At 36.4% G+C, this 16,902-nt stretch overlaps 1 protein-coding gene across 1 annotated transcript; it reads right to left on the bottom strand.

The window, feature by feature from the left end:
• Positions 1–1,882: 1,882 nt before the first annotated feature.
• LOC103974299 (agamous-like MADS-box protein AGL80) lies at positions 1,883–2,584 on the bottom strand. Its single transcript, XM_009389089.2, has one exon. It carries the CDS (start codon positions 2,582–2,584, stop codon positions 1,883–1,885), a length of 702 nt encoding a protein of 233 aa, XP_009387364.2.
• Positions 2,585–16,902: the final 14,318 nt, after the last annotated feature.

The following is a 16,902-nucleotide window of genomic DNA, read 5'->3' as shown; positions in this document are numbered from 1 at the left end:
TTGATATTATTTATTTTAAATCGATTCAAGTTTTAGGTTGGTTGAACTCGTTCGATTAATGAGTTTGAAGAGGACGAGAAGAAAAATTAAAAGATAAAAGAGTAGTTGGGGGTTACTTTTGCCATTTAAAAAATATTTCCGTGGGAGAAAAACCAATATGAGAGCACTCTTTTTAAAAAAATATATATATATCGAGAGCTTTTCTAGGAAAATCATCCTAAAATATATTTATTGTAACCCCCTCAATGATCCTAAAAGATCATGTGTTCCCAAATGATGTTCACATGCATGATTAAATAACAAAGTTAAACACGAACCTTTTCCCATATGTTACAACAAATAAGGTATGCACAACTATGAATTAAACGCCAATGTTTATCATGACATTTTCCGATTTATATTATTGGCGATATATACTCTTAACAATGTTTGTCGTGTAAGGTAGGCAAGGATTCTCAAATTATTTTGGATTGAATGGAGAAGTTAATTTTAAAAAGGGCAAAATTAGTTAAAAAAATATGATTAGATGAAGAATTAACATTATTATTTTGGTATACCAAGTGGGCATGACAAAAATATGGAGAGACTATAGTTTCCATTCGAAATTTGGGGAGATGAAGTTTGTAAAAGAGTGCACGAGAGTTTTGATTATATGGAGAGCAATTAGTAGCCACACTTGAAAAACATACTGGTTTTTTCTCTCCCAACTCTTAATCAAATAATAGTTGCCTTTAGTATTATTCTCTGAACAATAATACATTCCTGTGTTTACGACCTTCTGCAATTACTTATATGGCTGGTGGTGACTGGTAAGACCAAGCGTTAGTGTGACATCATCAATTGTCAATTTTAAGAGGTCTGAACATAAGCATATTAGCATATCACTTTCCATTTAGAAACAAATTTGCAGATTATGAAAGAATATAATCACCAAAAATTATAAAACTACTATACGTTAGACATATAATACTTTTTGTTGCCGATCCATAAATTTATTGAGGATGAAATATATGATATTCTTGTCTTAGAGAGAAGTAGGATGACATTCAATTTTGTTACTACAATATATTTTATCTGTCTACACTTGTTGTCAAACTAGTCATGACTAGTGAATCTGAATGCATAAATCTCAGATCCGAGATGAATTTTATGAGGATCACCCACCTTCTCTGTCGTTCACCCACCCCACGTACATAGGCTGACTATTTGGTTTTAGAATGCATTGCGTCATGCTTCGATCATGATCGATGTCATCTAATCGGTTGTCTAAATTCATATCATTCGACACAGATTTTACGAGAACCTAAATCCAATTTTTTTGATTCATACTAAATTTCTCACGCATCCCATACTGTATGTATCCGGCCGGCTTTTGCCGATCTGATTTCATCTCATCTCGCGAGGTGTTGACCTAATATTTCCCAAACACACAAATTCTGTAATTAATTTGAGATTCTCATTTAGATCATCAACTGGTCCGAGCATTAGTCATTCCATCTACGGGAACTTTAGCTGTATCACTCACTGTTCAAGAATCAGTCATCCTATCTACGGGAATTTTAGCCGTATCACTGTGCAACCTAACATATAGTCATTCCAACTATATGTTACTAAAGACTTCTGTTTTTGGAGTGCTTGCAGACAAACTACTTCTCGGTGCATATACAGTAAACGATCATCTTAACATGCGGAGAATTAAATAATAGATAGCCTATGGACATGTGAAGAATAGAATCAGATAGGTTTTCTTATCCACAAGAACACTAGGTTGAACAGAAACAACATGACCTAATTATCCTACAGTTTTCTGATGATAGCTAGAAAGCAAAGGTAAAAAACTGAGAGAAGAAAGCGAGTACAGACAATATTAGCTTGTCAACTTTTAATTCAAAGGGAAGTAAGGATCAAGCCACGGGCTGCAGTGGGCGTTGTAGGGTGGCAGCACTTCGTCCCCGCTGCCGAACTTCACTTTCTGATCACTTGTGCACCCAACTTCCACGAACCAGCTCTGCCTTTGAAGTTCCTCCATCGCCACCTGCATCGGAGTCTTCTCCATCGCCACCGTTTGTGGGACGTGCATCTTCGGCTCAACTTCCCGGGAGGCCAAGTGCTCCTTCCTAATATGCTCCATCCTATCGTACACGAGCTGCGTCTTCATTTCCACCATCCACGCGAGGCTTGTCGCGTCCTCGATGCCGACATCGTGCAGGCTCCTCCCGGCGAGTCCCTCGTACATGAGCAGCGACGTCTCGAGCTCGCGATTCTCGCGTTCTTGCTTGCGGAGCTGCTCCTGCAGCTTGGCGATGCGTTGGAACAGGAACCCTTCCTGGTTCATCATCTTCTTGCACTGCTCCATCTCCGGCATGCTCCTGAATTCATTGAGCACGCGTGCGGCCTCATGGAAGGAGGGCCACACCGAGGGGTGCTGCTCCTGCGCCCCGTACAAGATCAAGCACGCCTTGACGTCGCAGAGCGTGGCGAGCTCGCTGACCTTCTTTATCAAACCCCTCCTCCTCTTCTTGAAGGTGACCCTCCTCGTGGAGTCATTGGCAATCCATGCAAGTTTTACCTTCTTCCGAGCCATGTAGCCAGGTAACAACGTGAAGACGTGCTCGTGGCCACTGCATGCATGCCCTTATATAAAGAAAGAAAGGTCATGAAGGGGTGCGTTGCAGGACAAAAAGGAAGTCGTATCATTTAAATTGGATTAAGTGATGGTAATGCATTAAGGAAACAATTCCAGCTGTAAGGATCATGATTTTATGACTACAAGGACTGGTTTTACCAATGTGATTATAGATTTAAATGAATGGTTTTAATACTTGATGAAGTGTGTATCATATTTTAAATGTACCCAACTTTCTTATTTGGTATGTTAAAACAGCTCATAATATCAATCCTAACTGAGCCACCATTCTTGTACTCCACATGAGCCCTTAGGGTCTCACCAGCGTTAATGTAATTGCATCAACCCTTTTCATTCCACCCATTGCCGTACTGTACTTGACCTCGCCACCCACATTACACGAACAAGATGATGATGACAATGAGTAAACAAATAATATATTTCCGTTCCGAAATTTTTTTTTATTCAATAATTATGGATGAGATTTGAATTCTCATTCTGATAGGGAGGGTTTCAAATTCTCGAGGAACATCGTGTCTTGTCACGCATCGCTTTTAGCTCAATTGAAAAATATATTGTTCCATCGTAGTGCTGCTACATGGCACTAAAATTTATACTATTATTGCTTTCTCCAATTACCTTACTAATTTTACCTTTATTTTATAATTCTCCTTACAAAATATAATTTATTTATCAATTCATATTTATCATCTAAAATATTGGTCTGATAGTGATGTATAGACCTACTTACTAAAATATTGAGGACTCTAAACCTCATCTTACAAATTTTATCACCTACCAATTGTGAAAAAAAAATATCCTATTTACCAATGTTGGTTTATTGACCAATATAGGAATATACACAAACATCAACCTCATAACGTTCTTTCAAATTTACAAGCTCATTAGGAGGAACACCTTCAAATCCTTGGATGGATCCCCAGGTATCTGAAACCTCACTTAGAATCCCATTTTTCTTTCAAAAATGCATCATACAAGTTTGAAAAAATGTGTCTCTATCCAAAATAGCTAGTCTCAATTGTTTTGGTTTTCAAATTTCTTCTCCTAATTGATTTGATCTGAAGTTCCAAGGATTTGGCTTCAAACTCTTAACGGCAGTGTTACGATCTACTGAGGAAGAACAAAAGGTAAAAGCAAGGATGGTGAGGACTAGCACCGATACTTCGTTTGAAACATATCCTCTTCCTAATCTTGAACTTACCAATAAATTCGTCACAAACAAAAAATAAGGATTTTCGTTAGTGAAAGTACGTCAATTTGTCTAGGTAAGTGATATTATTATTTTTGGTCAATCAGGAATTGATATGTGAAGCCCAGTCAACAAAGTGTCGACTAACATGCCACCTCATATCTTGGAGATGGAAAAGAAAAAAATGAAGACACCAACCACATTAATATGACATCAAATGAGAACTTTCTCTTATTAAGCCACTTAATATTCTATAATCGATGATGGTTACAAAACTAACAATAAATAAAATAATCTTTCCAATTAAGTTTTCATTCTAAACTCACTAATTTTATGTGAACACTCAAATTTTTTATGAGCCTTTTTCATCCATAATAGACAGAAATTGACTTAACCAATGGAAGATTCTTATTCAACATACCCCAACGCAGTCTATTGCAAAAATAGATTGAATAAAGTAAGGGATATAGGCATTAATAATCCCTGGACTGAAGCTTTAGGAAACGAGACATAGAATATAGGCATCATTTGCCCTTGTACTGAAGCGATAGATGCAAGATACGTGTTTTCTACCCTTAAACTGAAGCAGGATAAGGGCTTTTTTTTTGGCTCCGAAGTGAAAACATCCACCTTCTAGAACGAGGGATTGATGAGCAAAGTTACTATATCAAAAGAGTGTTAAAAGAATGGTCTTTAGATAAAATGTTATAAGAAACTTGAATTAAAAAACCCCATAAGAATATATCGATGAAGAGATCCTTCTTTTAGCCTTCACTATTATAACAATTGATCTCGAGTCGAGGACCCCTACTTTCTCCTTCACATGAGCATTTGAGTCTATCTCACACCCACACAACCACTAATGATCCTTCATGATCACATCTCCTTCCCAACGTGGAGCCTAGCTCATATCATCTTACCTGTTGAAGCCTTCCTTAGCCTCGATCAGTAGATCCAAACTCTTGATAGAGATGATGTACACCATTGTTACCCTTTCCCCATAACTAACATAGCTAGAGGCCACACAAAACCTACCCGCTCATTTTGACGACATAAAGTTCCTATTTCACGTCAAATGAAATCAATCCGACGTACTCTAGGGAACGATCGTGTCAAGACCGACTTGATAGCATAACTATTTTCTCAAGAGGGAAATGATATGATTCTGATAGCAGATAAGATTTTTTCAATTTTACGATAAAATTTCTTTGATCAATTAAAGAAAATATTCTCTTCATGTATAAATAGTCATTACACTTAACTTTTATAATTACATTTCATTCTATTATAATATTAGAGCTACTACAGTATTAAAGTGCTAGAGATGGCTACAACACTGTTGGTAGTGCTGAGGAGAGCTGCAGTACTGCGGTGCTGTTTGCAACGGTGGAGAGAGTTGCATCACTGTTTGTAGTGCTGAGGAGAGCTGCAGTAGTGCGGCACTGTTTGCAGTGCCGTAGAGAAGTTGTTTGCAATGATCTACAGCAGTTCTCTACACTGAGAAAGACTGCCGGTGAACCAGGGGTTGCGACTGCTTGGCGAGGATGGTCTCTTGGAGAGCAGCAGTGTGACAGTGATCGACAGTAGTAACTAAAAGTAGAGGGAGAAGAGTCTACGACCAATAGATCATAGCCGCCGGAAGAGAGGGTACAGATCTGCTGGAGAGGGACTTTTCACCAATGAAGAAAAGGGGCAGTCGCTTATGCGGATTAGATGATGACAAGAAGAAGAGAGCATCATCCGCAACACTTGCACTTGGACTCTCGACAGGGAGTGCAATCCTGGCCATTGGAGTAGTAGAGGAGGCCGGTTAGAAGCCTTTGGAGCTCTGATCAGAATGGTGGCACCGCTACTCGAGGACTTTGTAGGTATCATGAGAGCGGCGACAAATTGCATCTATAGGGAGTGTTGGCAGCAAAGAATGCAGCTTCTTGTCGATGAGGAGATAAGTATTGCTCTATGGCAATGGGAATTCGTTTACTATCATCAATAATGATATCTTCATTTCCGTCATAGTTGTTGTGGATGGACAAATTATGAAAATCAGAAGTGATATGATGAGAGGCACTAGAGTCTACAATCCAATTAGTTTGGCAAGTAATCGGAGTAGTCATGAGATTCGCCTGAGGCCACCGTGATGAAGCAAGGAGATTGGCTCAAGACTGACAAACTTTCACCGAGTGTCCAACTTTATCACACAATTGGCAAGAAACTCTATGTTGACTAATGATATCAGTATACTACGGCTGATGATTATGGAAGTTATCATCTTGATAGGGATGATTGAAGTGTTGATGATGTGGATGAGGGGGGTTTGGTTTGGGACTTATAGGGTTAAGAGGCAGCTTAGCCAGACCTTTGTTGACGTGTTTATTATACTGGTTAATCTTCCTCTTGGATTTTTGACTGACCTGAACTATGATAGGTGGTCCAGGCTATTAGGATTGAGTCGGCGCTAAGAGGGGGGGGGGGGGGGTGGGGTGAATTAGTATATCGGATAAAATTATTGGTTTGAAAAAATTTTCGTTCAATAAAACCAATATCGGAAAGATAACTTCAAATCTCATTCGTAAGTGTAGTGAAAGCAGTAAGCAAGTAAGGTAGTTTGCAGTAAAGATAAATTATAAGAATGGAAATACAAATCGAGTTTTATAGTGGTTTGGTCGTCGTGACCTACATCCACTCCGCTGATTCCTCTTTCATCGAGGCCACTGACATCCACTAATGATCTTCCTTCAATGGGTGAAGATCAACTACCCTTACAACTCGATTCTCCTTTTAACAGGTTCAGGAGAGAACCTTTACACCCCCCACTTACTTCTCTCTTAAACCACACTAACACTTAGAGCTTGAGAGGAGTTCTCATAAGATTACAACAATGTTTTTCTACTTTTTCGCTCTCAATTCTTGTGTTTGTTAACTAGGGATGAGAGGGGTATTTATAAGCCTCAAGTGGATTCAAACTTGGAGCCTAAAAGTGTCTCATCCTTAGTTTTCAGGGTATTGGCGGCACCACCACTTATGCTGGGTGATACCACCGCCTGCAGTACTAACACTGGGTGGTACCATCGCCTGACACCCTGCCATTGGGCGGTACCACCGCTTGACAGTCTCTTGGAGATTGTGTCTGGGTGGTACCATCGCCCAGACTAGCGGTACCACCGCCTGACATAGTCTCAGAGACTGTGCCATGACGGTTCTACATATTGGGTCACTATTTGGGCCTTTCACTTGGCCCAACATAGCCCAAACTTAGGCCTAATTGGCTTATAATTGAGTTGGCCTAATTTCAATCAAATTATGTGATAATTACAAATTTTAAAGCATACACTAAGCTAAATAAGTCTGGCAAGTCTAGGTTTCTTCTAGCAAGCTTCTGGCGATCTTCCGATGAACTTTCGACGATCTCTCGGTAGTATTCTTACGGACTCCCAGCAAGCTTCTGGACTTCAAGACGATCTTCTTGGTGAGTTCCGATAAGCTTTTTGGCAAGCTCCTAGACTTCTTGGTCAATTCTGACAGAACTTCGGATGAACGTTCGGACTTCCGACGAACTCTCAAACTACCAACAAAATCTTATTCTTGACTCCGGGACTTCATTTTGCTTGATGCCTTGATCGCTATCATAGTTAATCCTACACACTTAAAACATACTTCGATCTAGACAATTATTACAAGGCTTAAATCAAATGTTATCCAACATGTCATTGGTTCATCGATGCTTCATCCGATTTTTCGGCGCATCGTCTTCTCTTGCAGCCTACCTAATCGATCAGTTGACCTCCGCAACTCCAATTTTTTTAGCGTACTTTCCGCTCTTTTTGACCCGATGTCTGATCCTATGGCCCGAGACCTTTTGTCGATACGTCGATCGATCCTCCAACTTAATGTCCAATCTTCTAACATGTTCCACTCCGGCCCAACATGATTCTTCCTGCTTTTAATTGTCTCTCCCTAATCGAAGCTTCTTACATTACTCAAAATGCAGATCAGATAAATACTATCAATTGGTTTCATCATCAAAATCTGAGATTCAATAATCTTCCTCTTTTTTGTGATGACAACCAATTGATGACAGAGTTAACCTTGAATTCAAGTCAAAGCAATCATGACTCACATCATATGTAATACATCATATATATCATCATAATAAAATCATGAGTATTGCATGCATCATATGCATGATCATTATCATAAGTATCATCATGATACCAAAATATCAAAGTATATTACAACCTATCATGCATGATTCAACTTATCATATCTTCTCCCCCTTTGTCATCAACAAAAAGGAGAAGTGCAACTTTTAAGATTTAGAGATATGCAAGCTTAGCAATTTAGCAAAATTTTCATCACTTTGGAACATACAAGCTAGTGAGTTCTTTCTTCTCTTTTGAGAAGTGCAAGCTAGGAATTTTTGCTTTCTTTGTAATATTCGAGCTAGTAATTTTTGCTTCCTTTGCAAAGTGCAAGCTAGCAAAATTTTACATCATTTTATAACATGCAAGCTAGTAACAATTTTGAGTTTTGCAAGTTTATAAATTTTGCTAGATATGCAAGTTAGCATGTTTGCTTTTTTTTACAATGTTCAAACTAGTAAGTTTTTGAAAAAGAATGTGAGATAGTAAATAGTAAGTTTAGAACATGCAAGCTAGCAAGTTTTTCATCTTTTGAAATGAGCAAGATAGCCTATTTTTGCATCTTCTTTAAATGAGTAAGCTAGAAAGTTTTGCCTCTCTTTGAGATATGCAAGCTAGCATTATTTGCTTCTTCTTGAATTGTGCAAGCAAGCAGATTTTATCTCCCCCTTTGTCATTGTCAAAAAGAAGGGAAGAATATAATTTTGTAATTCTTTTTCCTTTACATCAATTTTTACATCATGACAAGGGAGTATCATAAATAAATCATGATAGGAAAGATATAATATTAAAGATTATTTGAATACCAAAAGACATGATTCATATAGAAAATTTTCTTAAAATACAAGAATCATACGAGAATAAAAGAAAATCTCAAGTTAAGAAATCAAGAAAAGGTTCATGATTCAATTGGAAAAATCTCATTTAGATTCAAATCATCCAATCGTCAAAATTATTTTTAAGAGATTTAAAATAACATAAATAGATTTATCAATCAATTGAGATGCTAGCGATTTTCTTTCTCTCATTTTTCATTTTAAACAAGAAAGAAGAAGAGGAGAATTTTATAATGGTGCAATTCATTTCCTTCTTACATCAATGCTCTAAGCATCACATAAATATAAAAGTGTCATATAAAAATCATGACATGAAAGATGGAAGATCAAGAAAGATCAATTATGAATGATTCATCTAAATAATTCTCCTTTTTAGTAATTAGCAAAAAGAAATATGAGAGTTCAAAAACAAGATCTTGATTCATAGAAAAATCTCATGTATTAAATATCGAGAAATCAAGATGAAGATTCATATAAAAAAATATCACAAGTTACAATCAAGAGAAAAATCATCATTCATTTTCAACTCATTCAATTTGTCAAATCAACAAAGTCACTTTAATAGTTCAAGAATAGATTCGTTAATGTCTTTTTGAAAAATCAATATGATAGAAAAAAAAATTTAAGAAAAATGCTTTTCTTTTTTTAGTTGTTTCAATTTAAGTGATTTGATTTCTTACAAGCATGCCCAAGTTTTTACACCAAATCAAAACATGCATCATCGTTTAAAAGCAAAGTTTATCATCATAAAGATCATCATGCATAATTTCAAAATATAAGCTCATTAATCATGATTTCAAATCATCATTACATTATTTCATCAAGCATGATTTCATAAAGTATTTTTAATCAAAATTTTTTTTTTTTGTAGTAATGCATTTTTCTTCTTTGCATCAATGCATTTTCCAACACAATTATGTGCTAACTATGAATTTTAAGACATACACTAAGCTAAATAAGTCTGATGAGTCTAGGTTTCTTCCGACGAGCTTCCGGCGATCTTCCGACGAATTTCCAATGATCTCTCGGCAATGTTCTAACGGACTCCCAGCAAGCTCCTAGACTTCACGATGATTTTCTTAGTGAGTTCTAAGGAGCTTCTCCAGTGAGTTCCGACGAGCTTCTCCGGCAAGCTCCTGGACTTTTCGGTCAATTCCGACAGAACTTCTGATGAACGTCCGAACTTCCGACGAACTCTCTAACTCCTGACAAAATCTCGTTATTGACTCCGGGACTTTATTTTGCTTTATGCCTTGCTATCATAGTTAATCCTGTATACTTAAAACCTACTTCGATATAGACAATTATTACAAGGCTTAAATTAAATGTTGTCTGGTTTGTCATTAGTTCATCAATGCTTCGTTCGATTCTTCAGTGCATAGTCCTCTCTTACGGCCTATTGTCCAATCAGCCAATTGACCTCCGTAATTCTGATTTCCTTGGCGTAATTTTCACTCTTCTTAGCCTAATGCCTAAACCCATGGCCTGAAGCTTTCTGCCAATACATCGACCGATCCTCCGGCTCGACATCCAATCTTCTGACATGTTTTATTTCGGCCCAACATGATTCTTCCTGCCTTAATTATTTCTCTCTGATCGAAGCTTCCTATGTTACTCAAAACACAGATCAAATAAATATTGTCAATTAGATTCATTATCAAAATCCAAGATTCAATAATTTCTCCCTTTTTGATGATGACAACCAATTGATGATGGAGTTAACCTTAACTCCCCCTATCAATGTACCATATTGATAGAACCTTGAATTCAACTTGAATTTAAGTCATAATAATATTTCATCATGAATATTTGTAACATGTCATTATATAATCATGCATAATCGAATTTTCAAAACATCATTCCATGCATGATTGTCATCATAACTTCTCCCCCTTTGTCATCAATAAAAAGGAGAAGTGCAAGTATAAGTTTCAAATCATTGCATTATAAATATAATCTCAAGTTTTATCATCATGCAAGCAAGTAATTTTCTTTCTTCTCTTTTGAGAAGTGTAATATTTTGCTTCCTTGGCAAAGCAAAAGCTAGCAAAATTTTACATAGAAGCTAGCAATAATTTTGAGTATTGCAAGTTTGTAAATTTTGTTAGATTAGCATGTTTCACTTCTTAAGATAGGCAAGATAGCACTTCTGCTTCTCTTGAGATTGCAAGCTAGTAATTCTTGGTGATGTTCAAGATAGCAAGTTTTACATCATGCAAGCTAGCAAATTTTTATATCATTTTTAAAAAAAATATAAGCTAGCAATATTTGAGATGTTCAAGAAAGCAACTTTTACTTCTTGAAATATACAATTTAGCAATCTTTGCTTCTCTTTTAAGATGAGCATACTAGCATATTTTTGCATCTCCTTGAATTGTGCAAGCAAGCAAATCTTTCTCTTTTGAGATGTGCACACAAGCAATTCTTTCTCCCCCTTTGTCATTGGCAAAAAGAGGGGAATAATAAAACAAAGGTGCAATTCATTTCCCTTTATATCAATCTTCGACAAAGATAATATATCATTCTTTATTGCAATATAGTATCATTTTAGAAAATGATAATTGTTGACTTTCACATCATTTCATAACAAAAAATTATAGTATTGCATGCATTATTCCAAATCATAAGTATTTCAAATCATGATAGTCTCAAAATGTCAAATTACATTACATCCTACCATGCATGATCATAACTTCTCATTTGTATGCATCAACATAATATCATGAGTATTTCATGTATAATTTCATATCATCACATGAAGAATATAAAGAAAAATTAACTGGATGATGAGATAAACACTTCATGAATACAAGGAATTGTACATAAAAATCATATCATGAAAGATAAAATATCAAAGATCATGAAGGATTAAGTCATAAATACTAAATGACATGATTTATCTTGACAAATCTCCCTTTTAGGAAATAACAAAAAGAAACATGGGAGTTCAAAAACAATATCTTGATTCATAGAAAAATTTCAAGTATCAATATCGAAAATTCAAGATCATGATATAGATAAAGACATTCCTATAGCAAAAGGTGTCATGAGAAAACACATAAAGGATCTTGATTCATGTATAATATCTCTCAATTTATTATGAATCATAAAAATTATAATTCTAAAAAATCATGATTCATTTGGATAATAGATGGCAAAAAGAAACATCGAGGATAAAAGATCTTGATTTATATAAGGTAAACCTTAAGTTATAAATATCAAGAAATCAAGATAAAAATCATGATTAGATGAAAATTCAAATCAACAAATCATCAAAATCACTTTCAAGAGATTCAAAATGGCATAAATAACTTTACCAATCTCTTAGTGAAAAATCGATAAAATAGAGAAAAAAAATTTTCAAGAAAAATGCTTTCCTCTTTTTAGTTGTTTCAATTCTTGTTATTTATTTCATAGAAGCATGCCCTTTTTTTTATTTATGCCAAATAAAAATATACTCAATGTTTAAAACCAAAAAAGAACTTTCATTACGGTAAAGATCAATAATCCATAAATCACAAGAATTATCATGCATAATTTTGAAATATAAACTCATTAATCATGATTTCAAATCATCATTACATTATTTCATTAAGCATGATTTCATAAAAATATTTTTAATCAAAATAATTTTGTTTGTTCTATTAATTTATTTTTCTTCTTTGCATCAATGGTTCAATTATATGATGAGATATACAAATCATAAATACAAAGGAGTCATGCCATGAAAGATATAAGATCAAAAGTGTAACACATAATTCTAAAACATAAGATTTCAAATCATTATGCATCATTAAATCTACAACATGATCATTTTTAATTAAAATGATTAAGTGAATCTAACTTGTCATACTTAGTGCTAGGAGTTAATATATAATTGTCATGCTCAATTTTTATTTTTCAAAATCACTAGAAAGATAAGCATGATCCCAAAACTTTTAACATTTTCATTACATCATTAAACATGTAATTTTTTTAAAATATATATATATATATATATATATATATATAATTTTTCTAAACTAAATTAAAAATAACTCATGAAAAGCATTAAGTAATTTCAAAGTAAACTAAGGAGATTTTGATCACTTTGTCATCGAAAGCCGTTAAGACATAGTTTGCCACCTCGCCTTTGTTGGCTTTTTCTTCATCTTCGGATGAACTCGATTTGTCCCAAGCCACTATGAGAGTTTTCTTTTTCTTTTATAGCTCTTTTTTTTAGGTTTATTTTTGTTCTTTGATTCTTACTTTAAGATTTTTATAAGCTTTATAGTTAAGAGTTCAAAGTCATCATCACTTGAGCTTTCGCTCGAGTGGTCTTCATTTGTTCTAAGTGTCAAATCCTTTATGTTCTTTATAGGTTGTTCTCAAATTCTTCAAGTGCCACATAAGTTATTTCATAGGTCATCAAAGACCCGATAAGTTCTTCAATAGAAAAATGGTTCAAGTTCTTTAATTCTTGTATTGTCGTTACTTTCGAATCCCAATTTTTAGAAAGTGATCGTAAAACTTTGTTCACAAGTTCAAGATTCAAAAAACTTTTAGTAAGAGTTTTTAGACTATTGACGACATCCGTAAAATGGGTATACATATCTCCAATAGTCTCGCTTAGTTCCATATAAAATAATTCAAAATCACGTATCAAAAGATTTATCTTAGAATCTTTTACTCTATTTGTGCTTTCGTGTGTGATTTCGAGTATATGCTAAATGTCAAAAGCCATTCCGCAAATAAAAATTTGATTGAATTTAGTTTTATTGAAAGCACAAAATAAGGCATTCATAGCCTTGGCATTTAAAGAGAAAGTCTTCTTCTCCAACTCATTCCAATTGTTCATTAGAAGAAAAGACTTTTGAAAGCCGTTTTCCACAATGTTCCATAAATTTAAATCAAAATAAAGCAAAAAAACTCTCATTCGAGTTTACCAATATGTGTAGTCTGTCTCATTGAACATAGGAGGACGAATGATAGAAAAGCCCTCTTGAAATCCGAAAAGAGCCATTTCTCTTGGGTGTTAAACCAAATGAAAAAAACTTAGCTCTGATACCACCTATTATGATTGAGTCGGCACTAAGAGGGGGGGGGGGGGGGAGGGAGTGAATTAGTGCAACAAATAAAATCACCGGTTTAAAAAATTCTTCATTCGATAAAACCAATATCAGAAAGATAACTTCAAATCTCATTCGTAAGTATTATGAAAGCAGTAAGCAGGCAAGGCAGTTTGCAGTAAAGATAAATTTAAAGAATGGAAATGCAAACTGAGTTTTATAGTGGTTCGGTCGTCATGACCTACATCTACTTTGTCGATTCCTCTTCCATCGAGGTTATCGACATCCACTAATGATCTTCCTTTAATGGCGAAGATTAGCTAACCTTACAACTCGATTCTCTTTTTGATAGGTTCAAGAGAGAACCTTTACACCCCCACTTACTCCTCTCTTAAACCACACTAATACTTAGAGCTTGAGAGGAGTTCTCACAAAATTATAATAGCGTTTTTCTATTTTTTTGCTCTCAATTCTTGTGTTTGTTAACTAGAGATAAGAGGGGTGTTTATATGCCTCAAGTGGATTCAAATTTGGAGCCTAAAAGTTTCTCATCCCTAGTTTTCGGGGTACTAGCGGTACCACCGCGTGCAGCACTAACACTGGGCAGTACCACCGCTTAACACCTTGTCACTGGGCGGTACCACTACCCAGTCTAGTGGTACCACCACCTGACAGTCTCTCGGAGACTGTGTCTAGGCGGTACCACCACCCAAACTAGCGATACCACCGCTTGACACAGTCTCGGAGACTATGCCACGATGGTTCCACCTATTGAGTTACTGTTTAAGCATTTCACTTGGCCCAACACAACCCAAACTTGGGCCCAATTGGCCCATAATTGAGTTAACCCAATTCTAACCCAATTATGTGCTCACTATGAATTTGAAGGTATACACTAAGCTAAATAAGTCTAGTAAGTCTAGGTTTCTTCTAGCGAGCTTCCAGCGATCTTTCGACGAATTCCGACGATCTCTCGGTACTGTTCTAGTGGACTCCCAACAAGCTCTTGGACTTCACGACGATCTTCTTGGTGAGTTCCGATGAGCTTCTTTGGCAAGCTCTTGGACTTCTCGGTCAATTCTAATAGAACTTCCGACGAACGTCTAGATTTCTGACGAACTCTCGAACTCCCAACAAAATCTCGTTCTTGACTCTAGGACTTCATTTTACTTTATGTCTTGATTGCTATCATAGTTAATCCTGCACATTTAAAACCTACTTCGATCTAGACAATTATTACAAAGCTTGAATCAAATATTATCCAATATGTCATTGGTTCATCGACGCTTCGTCTGATTCTTCAACGCATCATCCTCTCTTGCAGCCTATTGCACAATCAGTTAGTTGACCTCTGCAACTCCAATTTCCTTGGTACAATTTCCGCTCTTCTTGGCCCGATGCTCGATCTTATGGCCCGAGGCCTTCTGTCGATACGTCGACCGATCCTCCAGCTTAACGTCCAATCTTCTAACATATTCCACTCTGACCCAACATGATTCTTCCTACTTTTAATTATCTATCTCTGATCGAAGCTTCCTGCATCACTCAAAACACAGATTAGATAAACACCATCAATTTGTTTCATCATCAAAATCTGAGATTCAACACAGGCAACTTGTCAACTTGTCATAGAGTTCTTCGAATGATTTTGGTGAGTCGCGTGCTTGAAGTTTTGTTATAAGTTCTTTGTACTCACCTCCTAGGTCATTAACGATATGGATTAAGACTTCTTCATCATTGAGGGAATGACTATCAAAACTAAGTCATCGATGTTAACTTTGATATTTTATATATAATCAGTAATAGTACTTCCCTCTTGTTTCGTTTTCATCAGATTGGAGAGAAGTCTGACCATGCGAGTACGTGAGTTATTTACCAAGGTGGTTTGCAACCTATACCATGCTTTTATAGCAATCATACATAAAGATATCAGTGGGGCAATGGACCCAGCGATTGAGGCTTGAATAGTTTGGAGGATAAGACGATATTGACATAACCATAGTTTGTGAGCTGGATTTGGCACTAGACTAGGTTCTCCTAAGATGTTGACCATTGCAGGTGGACAATGGAGAGAGCCGTCGATGTAGCCTAGCAGATCATATTCAAATAGGAGATTAGAAAGTTGTGCATGCCAAGATGGGTAGTTATTGCCTTTGGATAATTTGAAGGGAATCGATACTATAGCATTGATGGTGATAAGGCTTGTAGGTTGAGAAGTACTATATTTCCCTATAGAGACAATAACTAGGGTGTCAAAAGTAGATGATGAAGACATTTGAGGTGATGTACTTGAGGGAGCAAGTTGGGAGTCGTCAGCTATAGAAAGGAGGTGGAAGAGAGCTAAGATGAGGAGTAGTGCTTCTTCTAGAGGCATGGTTGCTGTAGCAAGCAAGGCAAAGTTGCTACAATTCTACAGATCTGGTGGTGGAAGATCTAAGTGGTGAAGAATTCATCATCATGTCAGATTCACTAGGATGTTGGTTGTTGGAAGTTCTCCTACTATGATTATCAGAGTTCTTAGATCGTAAGATCGAAGATAGAGATAGTAGTGTCGAAGAGGGAGGTAGCTATGAGAAGAAAGGTGGGAAGAGGTGCTATCGGAGACATGGGTTGCTATTGGTGTGGGCAGCCGGATGGTGCGAATGCAATGGCGTCGATTAGCTATGAAATCTGCTGGTTGTAGGCTGCGGCGATGGGGAAGAGGAAGGCACAATGATCAACACTAGGCAGCAAGTGCTGAAGCTGGGTGCTATAGAAAGAGTGGAAGATTGCAGGTAGGAGCATCAATTACTAGAGCAACGACACCTCGATGTGCTTTGGTGTGGGCTAGAGGAGCAATTTTGGAAGATTTGACAACCCAACCAGTTCTCAAGAACTAGGTGGGGGAGTCAATAGAGAAGTTGAAATCTATGAACTCTTTCGTCCGCTTCGTGGAGGAGTTCAACAACACGGCGATGGATGTACAAACGGTGACATCAGACCCATTGCTTAGGCAATGACAGCTTCTTCTTGGTCAGCCCAACTGATCATGGCAGCTGCCAAA

Source organism: Musa acuminata, chromosome BXJ1-10 (genome assembly GCF_036884655.1).
Source record: "Musa acuminata AAA Group cultivar baxijiao chromosome BXJ1-10, Cavendish_Baxijiao_AAA, whole genome shotgun sequence".
Classification (NCBI taxonomy): domain Eukaryota; kingdom Viridiplantae; phylum Streptophyta; class Magnoliopsida; order Zingiberales; family Musaceae; genus Musa; species Musa acuminata.
Note: the sequence above shows the minus strand (reverse complement) of the source record. Positions and strands in the feature narration are given on the sequence as shown.